General features: G+C 35.1%; 1 protein-coding gene across 1 annotated transcript in view; it reads right to left on the reverse strand.

Moving 5' to 3' along the window:
* The window catches only part of LOC140143706 (protein crumbs-like), a 29351-nt gene extending 16150 nt beyond the window's left edge, over window positions 1-13201 (reverse strand). Inside the window, exons 1-2 of the mRNA XM_072165519.1 lie at window positions 13113-13201; window positions 11460-11609 (exon numbers count right to left, since the gene is read on the reverse strand). Of these exons, the coding sequence (XP_072021620.1) occupies window positions 11460-11609; window positions 13113-13194 (232 nt within the window). The 5' untranslated portion in view covers window positions 13195-13201. The remainder of the gene's footprint in view (window positions 1-11459; window positions 11610-13112) is intronic.
* Between the last annotated feature and the right edge of the window lie 3865 nt (window positions 13202-17066).

Genomic DNA, 17066 nt, shown 5'->3' on the forward strand with positions numbered 1-17066 from the left:
AGAATTGGGAAATTTTTCAATCTTGCCCCCCCCCGGAAGGTCAGGTCTGGTTACGCCCCTGGAAACAGGAAACTAAGAATTAATTGTAAAGGGCCTAATCATGGTTATCAAATTGTACATAAAAATGGACCATTTTAACATTTAGAAATTTGCCTATATTTTTGACAAGTATTTGTCCTAAATACATTGTCATGTATTCAAACTTGTCTGACAAATATACTTTACCCATTTATTTAGACAACTAACCTAGATATCAAGTTTCATGTATATATTTCAGATAAATAGTGGCTGAAAATCAGCATTTAAAACCCACAATATTTTGATCAAATTGATATGCATGAGTTGTTGTAATGGCTTGCATTACCAAGAATATCAAATGTAGCAGTGTGCTATATATGTGACACAATTTTCAAATTAAGTGTCCTAATTTGAAACCCCTTTTCCTTAACCAAACACAAGTTGCTATCTTTATTAATATGCTCGTTTGAAAGGAATAGTTTCATTGCATAGACATTGAAGGATATTTTCATTTCCGTTGGAATCCTTTGACATTTGTAACAAGGCTAATTTTAAGTTGCTGCAAAAATAACAGGTATAAAGTACCTTGCCAAAAGCGGCAGTTAAATTGAATCTCCAGAAGATATCTTACCCTTCCCAGAATCCTTTGCAACATGACATATCACCTTGTTTCATCAAATGACACTCCCTCTCATGTTCCCTTTGTTCATCTATAGCTTGAGAATAGACTGGCCAAATAATGGATTCATATAGTCAAGCCATAAACATAATTTGCAAGATCTGGATAATTATGCTCTCTACATTTGAGGTACATTTCGTCACTATCGACCTATGCTGCACTAGATAGCAGATCAGTACAGATTATTGAAATGTAAGAAATGCATTATGGGAAGGGTAAGATATCTTTTATGTTGAATCTCTCAATCCCACTGTCGCTCTTCATCCTACATTTAACTGTTCCAATTGTATTCATCGCTGGTATTGTACTGTGTCACTGCAATAAAGTCAATCCTGTAATAGCTGTTTCATGCTAAATTCCATCACCACATTCCTCCTCTTGTTTGACATTCTACTTGCAGTGGCAGCAAATGGGGGGTGGGAATGCAGGAAAATTCCCCAGTCAGAACTCTCTTTCTCCCCAGTTGCCCTCCCCAGTAAACCCCCAAAATTAAGAAATTTTCCACTTTTTGCTGCAATTTTGCGCGAAATTTTTTGATTTTGCCCCCCCCCAATTCCTTGCACCACCACTGTCTACTTGTTCAATACCTCTTGAGCCAATCAGCAACAAGGCAAATATGACTTTCAATAAGGTTAGGGCAATAGGGTTAGGGTTTACCGTGTCCAACAAGTGGAGTGTCAAACAAACAGAGGTACTATACTATACTATACTATACTATACTATACTATACTATACTACTATATTTATAGGTTAATGAACGCATATTACTTGTTGGGAGATAAATTAGACAAAATAATGCACGCGCACTGATGTTGATGCGTCTAATCTTCGGGGCTCATGCATTAGACGCATCAACATCAGCGCATTATTTTGTCTAATTTCTCGAGCAACAAGTAATATGCGTTCATTAACCTATTTCATACACTAGAAGAAAAAGCACATGATTTTTGCTGTTTTTATAACAAAATTATCACTAAAATATTGGAAAATAGAACCCGAAATATAAATGCATCAACCCGGCCGAAAAAATGAATCAAGCCTACGCGACGTGATCATGTGCGAAAGCACTGCGCGTAGTACGAGGAGTGCACATTATACACAATCAATGCATGGTTTGGATTTTTCTAACGCTTGCTCTGATTGATTCTCGCTATGTAAGAGTGTATGAATATACTATACTATGCCCGAGATACTATGCATAGGGCAGCTATGGTGTATAACCCCATACCACTCAGGTGAAATAGTTATCTCATACAGAAAGAAATTCAATTCCTATGGATGAAACACTTTCCCTGCTAAATTGTTATATTGCAGCAATGTAAACTAAAAGACATTACTATGCAGCATCCATAAAACATGCCATCCTGGTGTTCTACCATTTCAATGCAGAACTCAAAATTTCCATTCTTTTTTTAAACCACTTTTAAAAGTTAATAGCAATCACATAATACGTACTGTCAGACAATTCTATATAGCTGTGAATTTTGTAATTTAACCCTACTACCACCATGACATTCATTGTATGCAATTCATGAGTATTTGTGATGTGGGTTTTGAACATTTTGCTTCTTCATTCAGAAGTACACAACAATATAATTTGCCACGATGTAATTTTGAATAAATATGAAATGAAATGAAATTACCAGACAATTAACACAATTTAGTATTAAATTTAAACCTGCTGTACTGCAAAATATTGTTCACAACCTTATGATTTTAGCTCTATGTGTGGATGACTGGATGTGGATCATGTGGTATTGCCAGTGCAGTTGTCAAATGTGTGAATATGTGCTATTGTATGTGGTCGTGGTTATTCCTAAGTCATGGTTATTCTAAAGTGCACTGGATCAATGGCAGGGCAACAGTATGTGACATCATATCTTGCACAATGTGTCCCATCCCCATCTTAACTAAACATAATAGAAAGATTTCATTGCACGTTTTAGACGATGTGTACGTGTAGAACGGGAAAAAGAGGCCGTCTTTTCATGGTATTAAATTAAGGAATACAACTGCCTTTGGAAATTTAAATGTATACAGTCCCTGATTTCCTAATAAAGGACATGACACTTTAGTTTATCTACTACAACTTAAAATATGTTAAATTAAAAATAAAGAAGACGATGAAATCTCTGTAATAAAGTAAACGTTCGTGCGGAGTTTTCTTTACATATTAATGGCTACAGGTGTGAATTGAGGTAGGAATATATGAATACCAATATAAGCGTTGCATGTGTGTGTACTTTTTTGCTACTTGAGAGAGTATCAAGAATTAAGTTTGCCTTCTCTACATCTAGGGACTATTCACAATTCGGTAATGTAGCAAATGTATCTGCCAACAGCTTTGACAAAATTGGAGCCAATTGGAGGTTTTTTGAAAGGGCAATTTAAAAGCTTTCAAATCAATTATGAAGATTCATGAATTTGCTTGTCCATCCGTACAGACAAACAGCCAGCCAAACAGACAGACAACCATTTGGATAAAAACGATTAACCCTAACTGAACTGAATCTCACTAAAGCTCACTATAAAAAGCACTGAATGCATGGATATCACATGATGCGATGACACAATCAGCCTAAGTCATATATACTCGGGGAATTGTTGGCCGGGCCAGTGAAACCGGCATGGTGTAAACTAAAGGTTTTTGAATCATGCTCAAACGTTATACGATCAAGCAAAACCAGTCTGCAGTAGGCCCTGGTCAATTTTAGGAAAATCAAGTTTAGCACACCTAAATACATATAAATACAAGTTAACTTAGCAGCTATAGGCTACCTTTGGTTTAAGATATGGCAACAAAATTTGGCATAACAAAATGCTAAATTCGAGCTTCTTTTGGACTAATTTCACGATATTTGACAAATATCGAAGATGGGATGAGGGTCAAAAATGTCACTTTTTTAACATTTTCTCTTCAGAATGTCAATAAAAATATTTTCATGTGAAAAAAGTAATGTTTTTCCCTTCCATTTTTGCACAAAAAGTCAATTTTGATTTTTTCACCCAAGCAAAGACTGCTGAGTTCTGACTGATTTTGTTTGATAATAATTTTGAAAGTTTTCTTATGCCTTTGGCTATTTATTATATGGATGCCACTTACATAAATTTCCCACTTGTACTTTCCTATTAATATTAGGGATGCCCACTCTCAATACAGTTTCCACTAGAACGATTTTTCATTTACTGTGTGCGTGCACTCACACACGTATTGTCTATGGAGAAACTGATCGATACAAGAAATCCCAGGCCTGTTAAATGGCGTACATACTTGTTTTGATCCAAATGTAGGCCTATATCAGGGTGTTTCAAGAAATTCCTGATTCCACCAGAAAACATTAACCAAACTTTTCCTGTTTGGTCAGTAAATAGAGAGGACCTTCCTGCATGAAGAGATCAACTTTTTTAATGAAAAATTTAATGAGATGAGAACTACAACAGGTTGAAGTGACACCATTCCGTGCATCATGTGTTCAAACGCAATTATCTCCGAATTTGGAGTGAATCAGACAAGCAAACTTACATACTCATAAAATTTAACTATTTATGAAGACAAAATGTGTAGGATGTTAAGAAATTTAAGAATGTTTAAGCCTACATGGCCCATCTCAAATCATGCACTTCTCACTACCATGTCCATTTCATAGGGAGTATAAAAACCGGGGCTCATCATGGCTTCCATGCACACACAGTGTATTGCTCAATGTAGTAAAGATAACCTTTGAGTTGGAGCAAATTTCTCAAAATTGGTAGTGATTAATGTTACCAAACTTATGCCATGATGAAATATAATAATTTTGGAAGATAAAATGTGCTGACCATAAAAGATTGAACAATGTTTAAGACTACCGCTTTTCATTTGAAATAATGCACTTATTGTTCATCTCCTCTATGGAGATATTTTCCATGGCGGCCATCTATGATCATGCTTGAGGTTTCACCAAACAAACCATGGGTTTTGAGGTCTTATATTTTTTGTTGTATGTCAACAAAATCGATTAAATTTTCAGGATGATCTTATTTTCATGTTGTTATAAGCAAATATAATGTTCCAGATAAGATAGTTAATAAATACATTAAGAAAAAGTACCTTAAAGTTGCACTTTCTGTTAGTATTCCTTTTTGGACTTTAACTTTTTAACATGTTCTAGCAGCCCTATATAAAACCGTGACACTCGAAAGGCCATATCTCTGGAATGAAACGTCCGATTAAGATTATTTAAACGCCAAAATGTTTCTTTCATCAATTCCCATCCAATAAGTTAGGTCTGAATCAATTTAAAAATACTTCAATTTTTAGTGGACATGCCTATTAATATGAGTACTGGTAAAGTTTACAAATGATGTTGACTGACCTGCTGCAAGAAATCTTAGGCATCAATTCAATAGAATTGTAGAGTTTATTCTATCATCTTCAAGTACATATACTTTGATGTTTGCAGGAAATCAAAGTCAAACATTTTATAACTTATAGTCATCAAATCAAATGAAAAAGATGATAAGATTATGTACTTCGGTGTTTCCGACCTTTTATATGCAACTCATCTGCTAACCCTAACACTGCCATGGTTTTTTGCTATCGGAAGGGAAAAAAGGAATGCAAAAGGAGGGAAGATGAGCAAAGAAATCACTTGGCACCCCTGGGATATGAACCTTATACCTCTTGTTTGGCAAGCACAAAATCACGAACCGGTATAGCCACTGGCGTTTCGCTGGCCTGGCCAACGAATCTGTGCTTAATTATATTTGACTTGTGATTTTCCTTGTAAGATTGTTTGTGGTTTAAGGGTTAATATAGGCCTCAATCAAGGGATGTGTATACATGTTCATTAACCCTAACACTGCCTATTTAGTTTTTTGCTATCAGAAGGGAAAGAAGGAATGCAAAAGGAGGGAAGATGAACAAAGAAGTTACTTGAAACCCGCAAGATTCGAACCTTAGACCCTTGCGTGCCAAGCACAAGATCACTGACTGGTATAGCTACAGGGGCTACGCGCATAATTTTTCCTCGTAAGATTTTTGTGGTTATGGTTAATAGCATCCTGGGAAATAGCGTGTTAAGGACTTTAACCCTTGAGAAATTATACAGTGAAATTCATGATTATTTCAGTGCTCGAGTGTAAAATTTGCAGACCTTCTATACAATAGCTGTCATTATTTGCCTTGGACAGTTGGACTTGATGTGTGTCAATTATTTTATACCTTGTGTTTTTCTATCGTTATAATAAACATCTCTTTAGTTTTTATAAAAATTTAGAACAAGCTAATACTAGGTGATACGCGGAGAGTTTGGGATTACTAAAAACTAGGATGGTTCTCACACCATTGCTGGACCATGTGCTTGTCAGCAGTATCCTGATATCACAGGTTTTGGACAGAAAAAAACAAATTTATCAGGCTTATTAGGGGTGCGCTTATTGGGCTGTGCGTAGGCACTTTTTCCACTTCAGGCTTCAATTGCTCCTCATCATGACTTCTTATACTGTACATTGCAAAATCTATACACAGATTACACACATTTAGTTGTTTGGATATTACAAATGTAAGGTGTTCACTGAAGTGTTTAGTTTCCTCAGGGTTATACTAATTCAGGTCATCTGAATGTATAGTAGCATCTTTCATTCTGAACAGGAAATATAGTGATTGGATTTGATCATAGCAATAATGTGTGATTTGCATAAAGAATAGATTCCTATTTAAATATTAGTTTTCACTGATCACATCATCCCCTTTTAATTTCAAGCCAAACAAATGAGGTAAAACAAAGATTGCTATTTCATTCCAACGCCTACAATGCGTGTATTAGCTCGCTGATTTTATTACATGTATTATGCACAGAGCATCATGTAGCTGGGACGTATATTACAAAACATACGATGAATAGCAATATGCGCACATTTATACGTTACTGATTCAATGATACGATTACACATGAGCTGACATTTGAGTGCTTGAACTCTGAATAAAACAGAAGATCTCCGGATTTAATGTAAAAATTTAAAATTTACTGCAATTAAAGCACTTCAGGCTTAGTCTTTCATGTGGTATTTTAGCACACCACTGCGCATTACAATCATGCAAAAAGTAGAAATTCAAGAAAAATTGAGGTCGTAATGTGGAGCAAATATCACACATGGCTTTTTAACTCTCTTAAATGAAGCTTTTAAATTAAATGCACTTTGTAAAAATATATCCATCATTATAATTAATATCTATGCTGCTCAGTCATGGTACTTTTCATCTATAGTATATTCATGTTATCTCTTTTAAGGGAACTTCTTGTACATACATTTTGTCTTTTATCTAGTATATTTTAAAACATGCCTTGTAATATAGTTTTATGATTTAAAGGAGGATTTCGTGATCCTAGCATCCTCTTTTTATACATATCCACGAAAAAAGCCTATTCCCAAAATTTCAGTTGATTCCGATTTTGCGTTTACGCGAGTTATGCATGATTATGTGTATTACACTGCTCCATAGACAATGCGTTGTAATTTCGTTCTGGTGCACCAGAACGAAATTCAAATTTCACGATATCTTTGCAAAACGAATGAATCTGCAAGAAATATTTTGTACATAAACATTATGTAGCCAGAGGTTTCCAGTGATATTAAAATCTCAACTTTTTTTGAGAAAAGTGGGGGGGATGAGGCTGTGGATCACGAAATGCCCCTTTAAATTGTAGCACTTACAGTATTAATTTGTATAGCCTATTCTCTGTAAACCGCCTTGAGGTGTTTCGTACAGGCGCTATACATGTATATGCAGTTTTGTTGTTTTGTTGTTGCGTTAAAAAAATCAAGCTATATAATGCCATTATATTACAAATCAGAGCATTTATTACTCCACTGACCAATAGTGATCCACGCTAATAATTGCTCCTGCAATTTAATTGTTTTCACTGCTGCGAGCTAAGCACTTATCTCGCAAGGACACACCTAACCTCGCGCCTATTGGAATTTTATTGAGTGTTTAAAACATGATACGACACACGTGAGATCGAATAGCCATTTTAATTGTCGGTGGTTTCCACCTTGGTGAATGCCATGCTGTGATCATATTCACTGATATGTTATGATCACAGTGTATTATAATAATAGCAAAATATTTTGAAGTTGTCAACTAGTTTGATGTCTGAGACACTAAAAGCGAAATGGTCTCAACTCCAGTGGCACAATCACTGAACTCCATTAAAAAATCATGGCTCAAAATTTGACCTCTAGTTATGGAGTATGAGTTTATGTACCAGTACCCAACACATTCAAAGGTCATTCTGTGAATGTACAAACATATTGAGGTTAAAGGACTGTGCACTGACAGATGATGATGTTTGACATCCTATAGTGAGATGGTCTCATCATTAAAGATTCATTAGATTAATTCAATTCAAATTCAATAGAGAAACAAATTAGTCTCCTTTTTTTTAAATTATAACTGATCATTATATATTATTGCATATTATCAGATCTAAATTGTTTGTGAAATTTTACCACCATTGATCAAAAGGTATTAAAATGTGAGACTTCTAACATAAAACTGTGAAAAATGGAAACAATGTTGTCTTCAATGTAGCTATATCGAAATAGCTCAAGATCATGATGGAATGTCACAAAGAATGCTTCCTCCATCTTGGCCCTGTATAATGATTCATAAAGAAAGCATGCTGCACAAAACTGTATCACTAATTGGCCACTATGCATATTATCTTCCAATGTGCACATTATAGTACAAAACAAAGGCTTTCTTTGCCTCAGTTGTTCAGGTCAAAATTAAAAGGGGAAATATTTTCTGGAAAAGAAATACTAATCTATTATTTATGGAAATATTACAATATGGCTTTAAGTATATCAACAACATGTATCAAGAGTTAAAGCCCAAGCTTTCAAAGAAAACCTGTTTTTGGTGAACTTTCGTCAAATCTTGGGCCAAAAAAACAAAAATTTGCTCCTTTACAAAGTGCATTCCTATATGTGATAGTCTAATATCTGCTGCTTACTGACCATACCTGATGGTGGACGGTCCTTTAATAGGTTTACTAATTAACATTGCTATTTAGTAATAACCAGGTTAGGCTGATGGAGACACCAATAATATGGACCTCATTTAATGAAATGTAATTTTGCCCAGTGACTGTAGCCATATAATTTTTATTTGTCAAAATATTTGGGGAAACGTTTTAAGTTAATCTTTTAACTTTAGCACTTTGTATTAAATTTGACTGTATATAGCGATGGGTCCAATTTTGGTAGCTTTTGGTATATTGATGGCTACAATTTCAAATTGTCAGAATCATATCCCTACCCAACCAAACTTGAATACCCCCACCCCCACCTTCAGAATTAATGTTAATTCTTAGCACAAAACTAGCCCCATGACTTGTTGTCGTGGCTAACCACGACTGCATACAACTGGTGCATGGTTGTGCAAAATAAGGCCCACTATATTTGCATTGCGGCCACAGCCTTCAAATGAACTTGTGTGGTTTGATAATGTTGGTGACCAGGTGAATGGCTTGTGATCTATCAATCTTGAACACATGCTAATTGATATTAAATGATCAATTAAATTTACAGAACAGTTCTTTTTTTTATGTTCTTCCCAAACATTTTTAATTTTAATACAGGGAACATGAAAATATAGCTGAAAATTGGTCTGAAAATATATACTACTGATCTCGGAAAACAAAACTAAATCATTGGTGATATAAATGCTAAGTAAAAAAGCTAAAGCTTTCTTTAAAAGTGCAGATTTACAGTAAGCTATCCAAGCTGCTGCTGCTGACATTAGTTCAATAAATGAAACAGGGGATCTAGAGACAAGAAACAAATTTGCTCCAATTTCTCCTTCAAATACATTAGCAAATGTCATACTTCTTGACCTGGAACTATAAAAACATTCAAGTGTAAGTGCAAAACACTAAGTGATTTGTGTAGTAATAATTTTTAGGAACACAACACCACATCTTTAATTTGATTTTAAATAACATACATTTTAATTTTTCAAACAACCAAGCTTGTTCATTGAGTCAACCGAAATGGCATTTGTCTACCGATTCGATATCCTATATCGATTTTATAATATCGGCCGATATCAGTTAAAATTGTTTGTTTAATCTTATTGGGTTTTTTTTACTACTGCTTTGGAGAACCACTTGACCTATCCTGAAGTGCTAGGATAATTCATACCGTAGTTAAGTTGAAAAAGAAATGCAGATATAGCCATAGAAATAATTTTACCTTTCTGGGAACTAACCAGTGGCGGTGCCATGATTTTTTTCGGGGCATAGTGAATGACGGTGGGCAAAATCAACAAATTTTGCGCAACATTGCCGCAAAAATGTGGAAATTTTCATAATTTGTTGGGTCAACTGGTTCTAACTTGGCACTGCCACTGGAGCTAACAAGAAAATTTCTGCAATGGTCACGTTTGTTTAACATTTAAGGGATGGTTGAAACTTTTCAGGCTATAAAAATAACCTTAGACATTCATTAAACAAAAACAAGATGACAAATGAAGCAATTTTGGTGACAATTTATTGCATTTAGTACTGCAAGTCATTCCTATTTATTTCCTGCCAATTCTCAAGATTTTCTGGGAACTGCATTCTGACATTCTGCTTTTTAAGCACTGCATGCTGAATTTATGAAAAACTACCTATGTAACCATCCACAGGGATTTAACAATGCCCTATCATGTACTTCAGCATTATTCAGAGCGAATTTAAAGCACCAGTAGAAACTGATCCAATCCCTCAGGTATATATTGGTAAACGGTGATGAAATAGATACAAGAGCGGCAAGCAACCACCAAGATGAGATGATAGAGTTAACGTTCAACGTTATGCAAATGTGAATTCAGTCGCATATTGACATAGTAGTGTTGATTTAGCGAGTGAGTGTATATCGCTGGCTTTTGCTTTCTGTATTATTGAATCATAAGCATCATTAATACATGAAGTCTCATTAAAAATTTAACAAATCTGATAAATGGCAGTTTTTTCTATGAGAGAATGAAGAGTCACAAAATAAATGTCTAGTAAGAGTAAAGAACAGTTGACTTATTTCATGACTCATAAAATAAATGTCACAGGTTACAACAAAAACGTATCTTGCAGGTAATTTTTCAAAAATAAAATAGATGACAAATTACCATGATTACTGACAAGCTTTACAATGATATTACTCCAACATGTATCTAAATTTCATTCTGAGTTTGGGTTGAAAAGATATATATAAGGCCTATGTAATGAAATTATTAGTTTCCCACCACCCGCTTGCATCACCTTTCCAATTTGACCAAACTTTCATTATTTTCATAAAAAAGTCAATATCTGAAAATTGAGATGGAAATTGAAACTCTCAAAATGCCTGACATCCCCTGTTGATCATGATCAGCAGTTTTTCTTAGTTGTAGGGGTAGAGGATGTGGTGCTTTGACTTGTGTGTGTCAAATCTGTCAGCAGTGGTGGTGCTACAGGGGGGAGGTCAAGAGGGCCCCAATATGAATCCCCCCCCCCACTTTTGAAGCAAAAAACCCAAATTACGTAAATTTCCACTTTTTGCGGCAATTTTGCGCTAGATTGGTCGATTTTGTCCCCCCCCATATTCACTTTGCCCCAATGCCCCCCCAAAAAAATCCTGGTGCCGCCACTGAATCTGTGCCTAGCCTATTTCAATAACACATCTACCTAACTCTGTCAAACAAAGTCGCCTTATCTTATAGGCCCAGTATGTTTGTGACTCATTTTTGGTAACTCACCTTGATCAGACTCATGAGTCTCACATCTGAGTCCTACATATCCGTCTGCACACTGACATACAAATGCCTCTCGTAATCGCACACACGTCCCGCCATTCTCACAAGGTTGACTGGCACATGTGTTGTCTGGTTCTGTTGTTGTTACACCCTCTGAAATATAATAAACAAGATGTAAATGTATGCACATAGTCTAGTGTACATTGCTAGTCTTGACTTTCAATCTGTTGGACTTTTATAAGCATGATAAGCATGCAAGCTGAAAAGGTATAATAGAGCATGTAGAGGAATATTAACAATCTAGCAAAAATTAAATTGAAAAAAAAATTGTGTGTGTCAAATCAAATCAAAATCTTAATATCTGGTCAAAATTACATTTTTGGTTAAAACTGTACAAAAATCACTAAAAAAAAGAAGACATTTTCACCCAAACATCAAATGTCTCGAATTAAGTGATGATCTTGTTCATATATCCATGTTTTGTGTATCCTGCACACCAAATATAAAGTTTCTACTCCATTTAGCTTCAAAGAAATAGCTAGTTAAAATGTGACAGTTTTAGGTAAAAATGAGAAAGCATTCAATAGGCAACTGCTGCCATGGAAACTGAATAGAACGCATGGGTTACAAAATTGTCAACAGAAAAGATTCTTCAGACTCTTCTGAAGTTCTGAACATTTATATGATTTGACCATTTGAAACATCTGTCCAACAACACAAACATTTTATTGATCTGACCTATACTGTAATAATTGGTCATCTGCTATAAAAGCCAATTTTTGTGATGATATTAATTGTTCCAAACCAAACCGAACTAAAATAAAATTAATTATTACACCAACATATACCCAAGAAGTATTACTCATCTGTTTGCAAGGTAAATATTATTTCATTTATAATAAATGATTAAACACTCACCACAATTAATCACTTATATAGTGATATTGAACAAAAATGGACTTTGGAATACTGTGTTTTATTGATTCACAGTTGGATGGGCAAATAAAATTATGAGTATTGCATTACTAGGGTATGTAAACTAAAAAGCCATAGATAAATATATTCAGTATGGTGTGCCTAGAAACCTGTAACTGGGGCTGAGTGATTGAAATATGGTCAAACAGGGCTATGGTTTTTAACCTGTGCATTTTAACATGGTAGAATGCTATCTTCAGTAGATAGCAAATATTAGCTACAAATTGATTCTGTTTTTAAACCAGTTTTCTTTATCAAATTATGCTCAAAATAAGGTCAAACTCATCTTAAATAGAGAAAATAAGACAAATGTTAGATCTCAGACCACAAGATAAATATTTGGTCAAGTTCTGTCTGGACAATGAGATTTACTTTTCAGAAAAAAGGTCGGCTAACCAAACTAACTTAAACCATTAAAATGAGCAGAAATTGGCATGATTTTTGGCTAAAATTTAAATCACAATCAGTCATAATTTTTAATCTTAATCAAGAAAAGCAGTTTCTCTGCTCAAGGATAAATTTGTTTGGCCAAAATTGTGCTGGGAGAAAAGTGGTGTACAGTAAAATTGGGTTGTTTTGGGGGTGTTTTTTACTTTTAAGGTGACCTGTTTAGGAGGTGTCTTGAAAAATGTGGTCACACACATGTGTACACTATCACAACACTTTAACCTGGAGTCTTACCTGTTATGCTTGTGCTGATACTACAAATAAGTATTGTGAGAATCACTGGAAAATGGCTGCATTTCATCCATAACTTAGCCATGTTGACCAGATCTGAAAATAAAGTTTTGAAAGACTCAATTAAGTTATCATTTAAAAAAAAAACCAAAAGCGCGCATTTCCAGAGGAGGATACTTGGGATGCAGGGTATTGCAATACTGTGGTGTTATAGGCTGGCTGAATGAATGCGTCAGAAATTGCTTGGACCTCTCTGTGGCCAAGAAATCCTTTCCACATTTTGATGTCCAAAACGTATCCTTGCACATGCCTAATTTTGGTGGTCTTAAGGTCTTAAGGATTAAAGACGAGTGGGATGCACTGGATCAGGTCGGGGGAGGCTATTTTGCTTTTAAATAGGCTTTATTTTGCTTTTAAATAGGCAGTGCTGTCTGGGTCAGGGGTCCATGTACTGGTCCCGATTGGGTTATTATTTCTACCAACCAGGTCTGGGGCAAATATCCCCAGTACTTAATTATAAATCTATGAATATAATAATGCTTAATTAGATCTTTTACCAAATCAAATTGGCAACAAGCGCTCAAAGTTGGAAAGTTCTTGGTATTCTAATCTAGTGCAGAGTTGTGTAATAATGTATCCGTTTTGTACTCTATGACATGGCAGAGCATGGTCTGAGTCCAGACTCTTTTATTCAAATCTCTTTGGATTATTCATCTTTTTTTCTGGGACTTTTCTGTTTCAAAATAGGAGGTGGATTAGTATGAATATTAACAATGATAAATGGCAGTTGTAGTCATCAAATTCAGGCATCAAATTCAATGGATTTCCCCCCAACCATACCAATCTATTTACTCACCGTGCACCAGTTGAACCTGAAAGCTCTTGAACATGATGGAGGAAAACTGGCTAGAATCCAAAACCAAGAGGTACATCCAGGGCCGGCAGGTTCGTTTTGCATACCTGCATACTGCATATTTCTAGAGTTTCTTAGTGGCGAGTTGTAAGCATCAATTGTTGCAAGATTGGGCATATATGTTATATCGTAAACAAAATATAAACACATATGATATAAACACTTTTGTTTGACCGCAGACATCTTAGAATTTGCAAGAGATGCTATAGATTAGATTGGATGACTGTGCAATGCTCGAGCTCTGTGTTATGAGTATGAATTAATTTTCTAGGTGTCTGCATCTCAATTTGGAAAAACATTCAGTCTTAAATGATTCAGTCAGCATCACCTTAACATAAACTATTTCATTTAGCACATGGCTGTTCTGTTCTTGCCTTCTTGACAAATATTCTCCAAAACAAAATACACATTGTTTATGAGTGTAGATTTGTGACATCATATCCCATAATGCCTATCTTTGGATGGTCTATGCTTATACCCCGGTACTACAGTAAGGTGGAATGTCCCACTGAATGATGGGACATAATATGAAATCCAGATTTTTGAGCTATGACCTGACACCATAAAGACATCTAAAAAACATGCCAATATTGGAAATAGTTTGAGTTCAAAATATATAACCTGAACCCTAACATTTGGTGAAGCGGCATTGGGGGAGGGGTATAATTTAAACTTAGTATCATAGGCCTAGGGGGACACGGGGACGAGGTATGGTAATTTTATACATGGATGAGTGTTCATGAACTGATGAGGTAGGGTTTTTTTCCTTCAATGTAAAATTTGCATTGTTAGTAGTTTCAATCTTTTCCTAATCTTTAGGAAAGTCCTTCAGTAGGAATGTCCCTTTTCTTTTCTCTTCTAAAACATTATGAGGGTTAAACCCCTTAGAAAAGACTTGGAAGTGATTCTTGTTACTTTAATATTAATAAACTTATTTAGGTCTATGTATGAAGTTTTCCTATAAAAGCATTCCAAAATATTTGAAAAATCTAATCTGACAAATCTCAGAAATTGAGGAGGGAGGGTACGAGAACCAAAACATTGATTTTTTTCGGCCCAAAATGATCCCTTGGGGAGGTCCAGTGAAACTGTTAAGGTGACAGTGCATCTACTACATATCTTGGGTTATTTTTTCCCCAATTTATATATTGAAATTAAAACATAACACTCATTAACCTATCAAAATGAAAAATATCATGAAATTAAACTGAAGTGCATACACACCCATCCAGCTCTCTCCATACACGCCACCACCTCAAAGTTCGCACCAACATCACCAAAACATGCTCTCCAAATAATTTAGCTTTAATATACTCGCCACTAAGAAACTCTAAAACTATGCAGTATGCAGGTATGCAAAACGAACCTGCCGCATCCAGGGCCATTTTCATGTAATTTTATCAGTCTGATGAAAGTGGGGAAGGATTCTGGGAGATGAACTATGCCTGGAGAAAGGAGGCTATTGCAATGAGCTGGATTTCTTCAAAACTCCCAAAGGATATTTTTCATCAAATCCTTTTGATCCCTAACTGCCATATGGGATTTATGTGGTTTCATTTGGGAATCATCTAAGGTCAAAGTCAGCAGGTCCTGCAAGTTTATTTTCAGAGGAAGTTCAAACATTTGAAGAAGAGAACACTGTTTCTTCTGTTGAAAATGTGATCTGCCCTCCGGCTGTTGGGAGATAATGCTGAGATAAATAGAGCAATCTGTTTTCTAATGGCATGTTGGTACAGTTTGATCACAAAATTAACAGATGTTTTTGTGCTGCTGTTACTTATAATGTTTGATATTAAATAGTTAATACATGTACATTGCTTTTTCTCTAGTGCAGTCATTAATGTGTCAAGATGGTTTTCTTGAAGCTGCCCCCCTCTCCTGCTGACGTCATTGACTTAAAGTTAACGGGTATAATAGCATGTTTATACTAATACCAACCACCTATCATGTGTAGATTGGATTTTTTCCTGATTAGTACAGGTTTAAAGAATAAAGTTAAAGATTCTGGGATTCAACATGGTCTAAGATCAGATCATTCTTTGGTTACGCTTTCTTTATATGGTAACAAAGCAATCATGGTAAAGGAATGTGGAAGTTTAACACCTCCCTCTTACAGGACACTGAGTATACTAATTTGATACATGACGTAATTAAGGATATTTGTTCAAACAATTCAGAGGCATGTCCTGATATTCTATGGGAAACTATGAAATGTGTTATTAGAGGTGAAACAATTAAATATGCAAGTCAGAAGTACAAAAATATGAATCAAGCTGAAAAAAGTCTTGAAGGTGAAATAAATGATCTTGAGCATGCATATGTTAATAATCCAAGTGTTGATCTTAGAAATAAAATTGAGACCAAGAAACATAACCTGGAATTCATCTTTGAAGAAAGAGTTAAAGGTGCAATGGTCAGAAGTAAAGCAGATTGTATTGAATATGGTGAGAAAAGTTCGAAGTTATTTTAAAAAAATAAAAAATCACGTGTTAAGAGGAAATCTGTCGAAAAAATTGTGTTGGATGATGGTTCCATTATTATGGATGATAAAAACATTCTTGATGAATTAAAAATTTTTTATTCAAACCTGTTCTCGACAGAGTGTGAGGATGAAAACTATATTGATACAGGTATCTTAGAGTTGGGAATACAGCCTGAGGACATTCCTAAAATCAGTGATGACCAGTGTAATTTATGTGAAGGTATTCTTTCTCTGCATGAATGTTCTGAAGTGTTGAATGATATGCAGAATGGTAAGAGCCCAGGCTCTGATGGTTTTCCAATTGAATTCTTTAAGTATTTTTGGAATGACATCGGCCAAATTGTCTTTAACTGTTTCAATTACTGTTTTGAAAAGGGATGTATGACTGATGAGCAGTGTAGAGGAGTCATCTCATTAATTCCTAAAGAGGGTAAAAATCATGATCAGTTGACAAATTAGAGGCCGATTAGTCTTCTCAATGTAGACTATAAAATAGCAACCAAAACAATTGCAAATAGGTTGAAGAAAGTACTTCCTTCTGTAATCTCTAATGATCAGACAG

This window comes from Amphiura filiformis, unplaced genomic scaffold (assembly GCF_039555335.1).
Source record: "Amphiura filiformis unplaced genomic scaffold, Afil_fr2py scaffold_26, whole genome shotgun sequence".
Lineage (NCBI taxonomy): Eukaryota > Metazoa > Echinodermata > Ophiuroidea > Amphilepidida > Amphiuridae > Amphiura > Amphiura filiformis.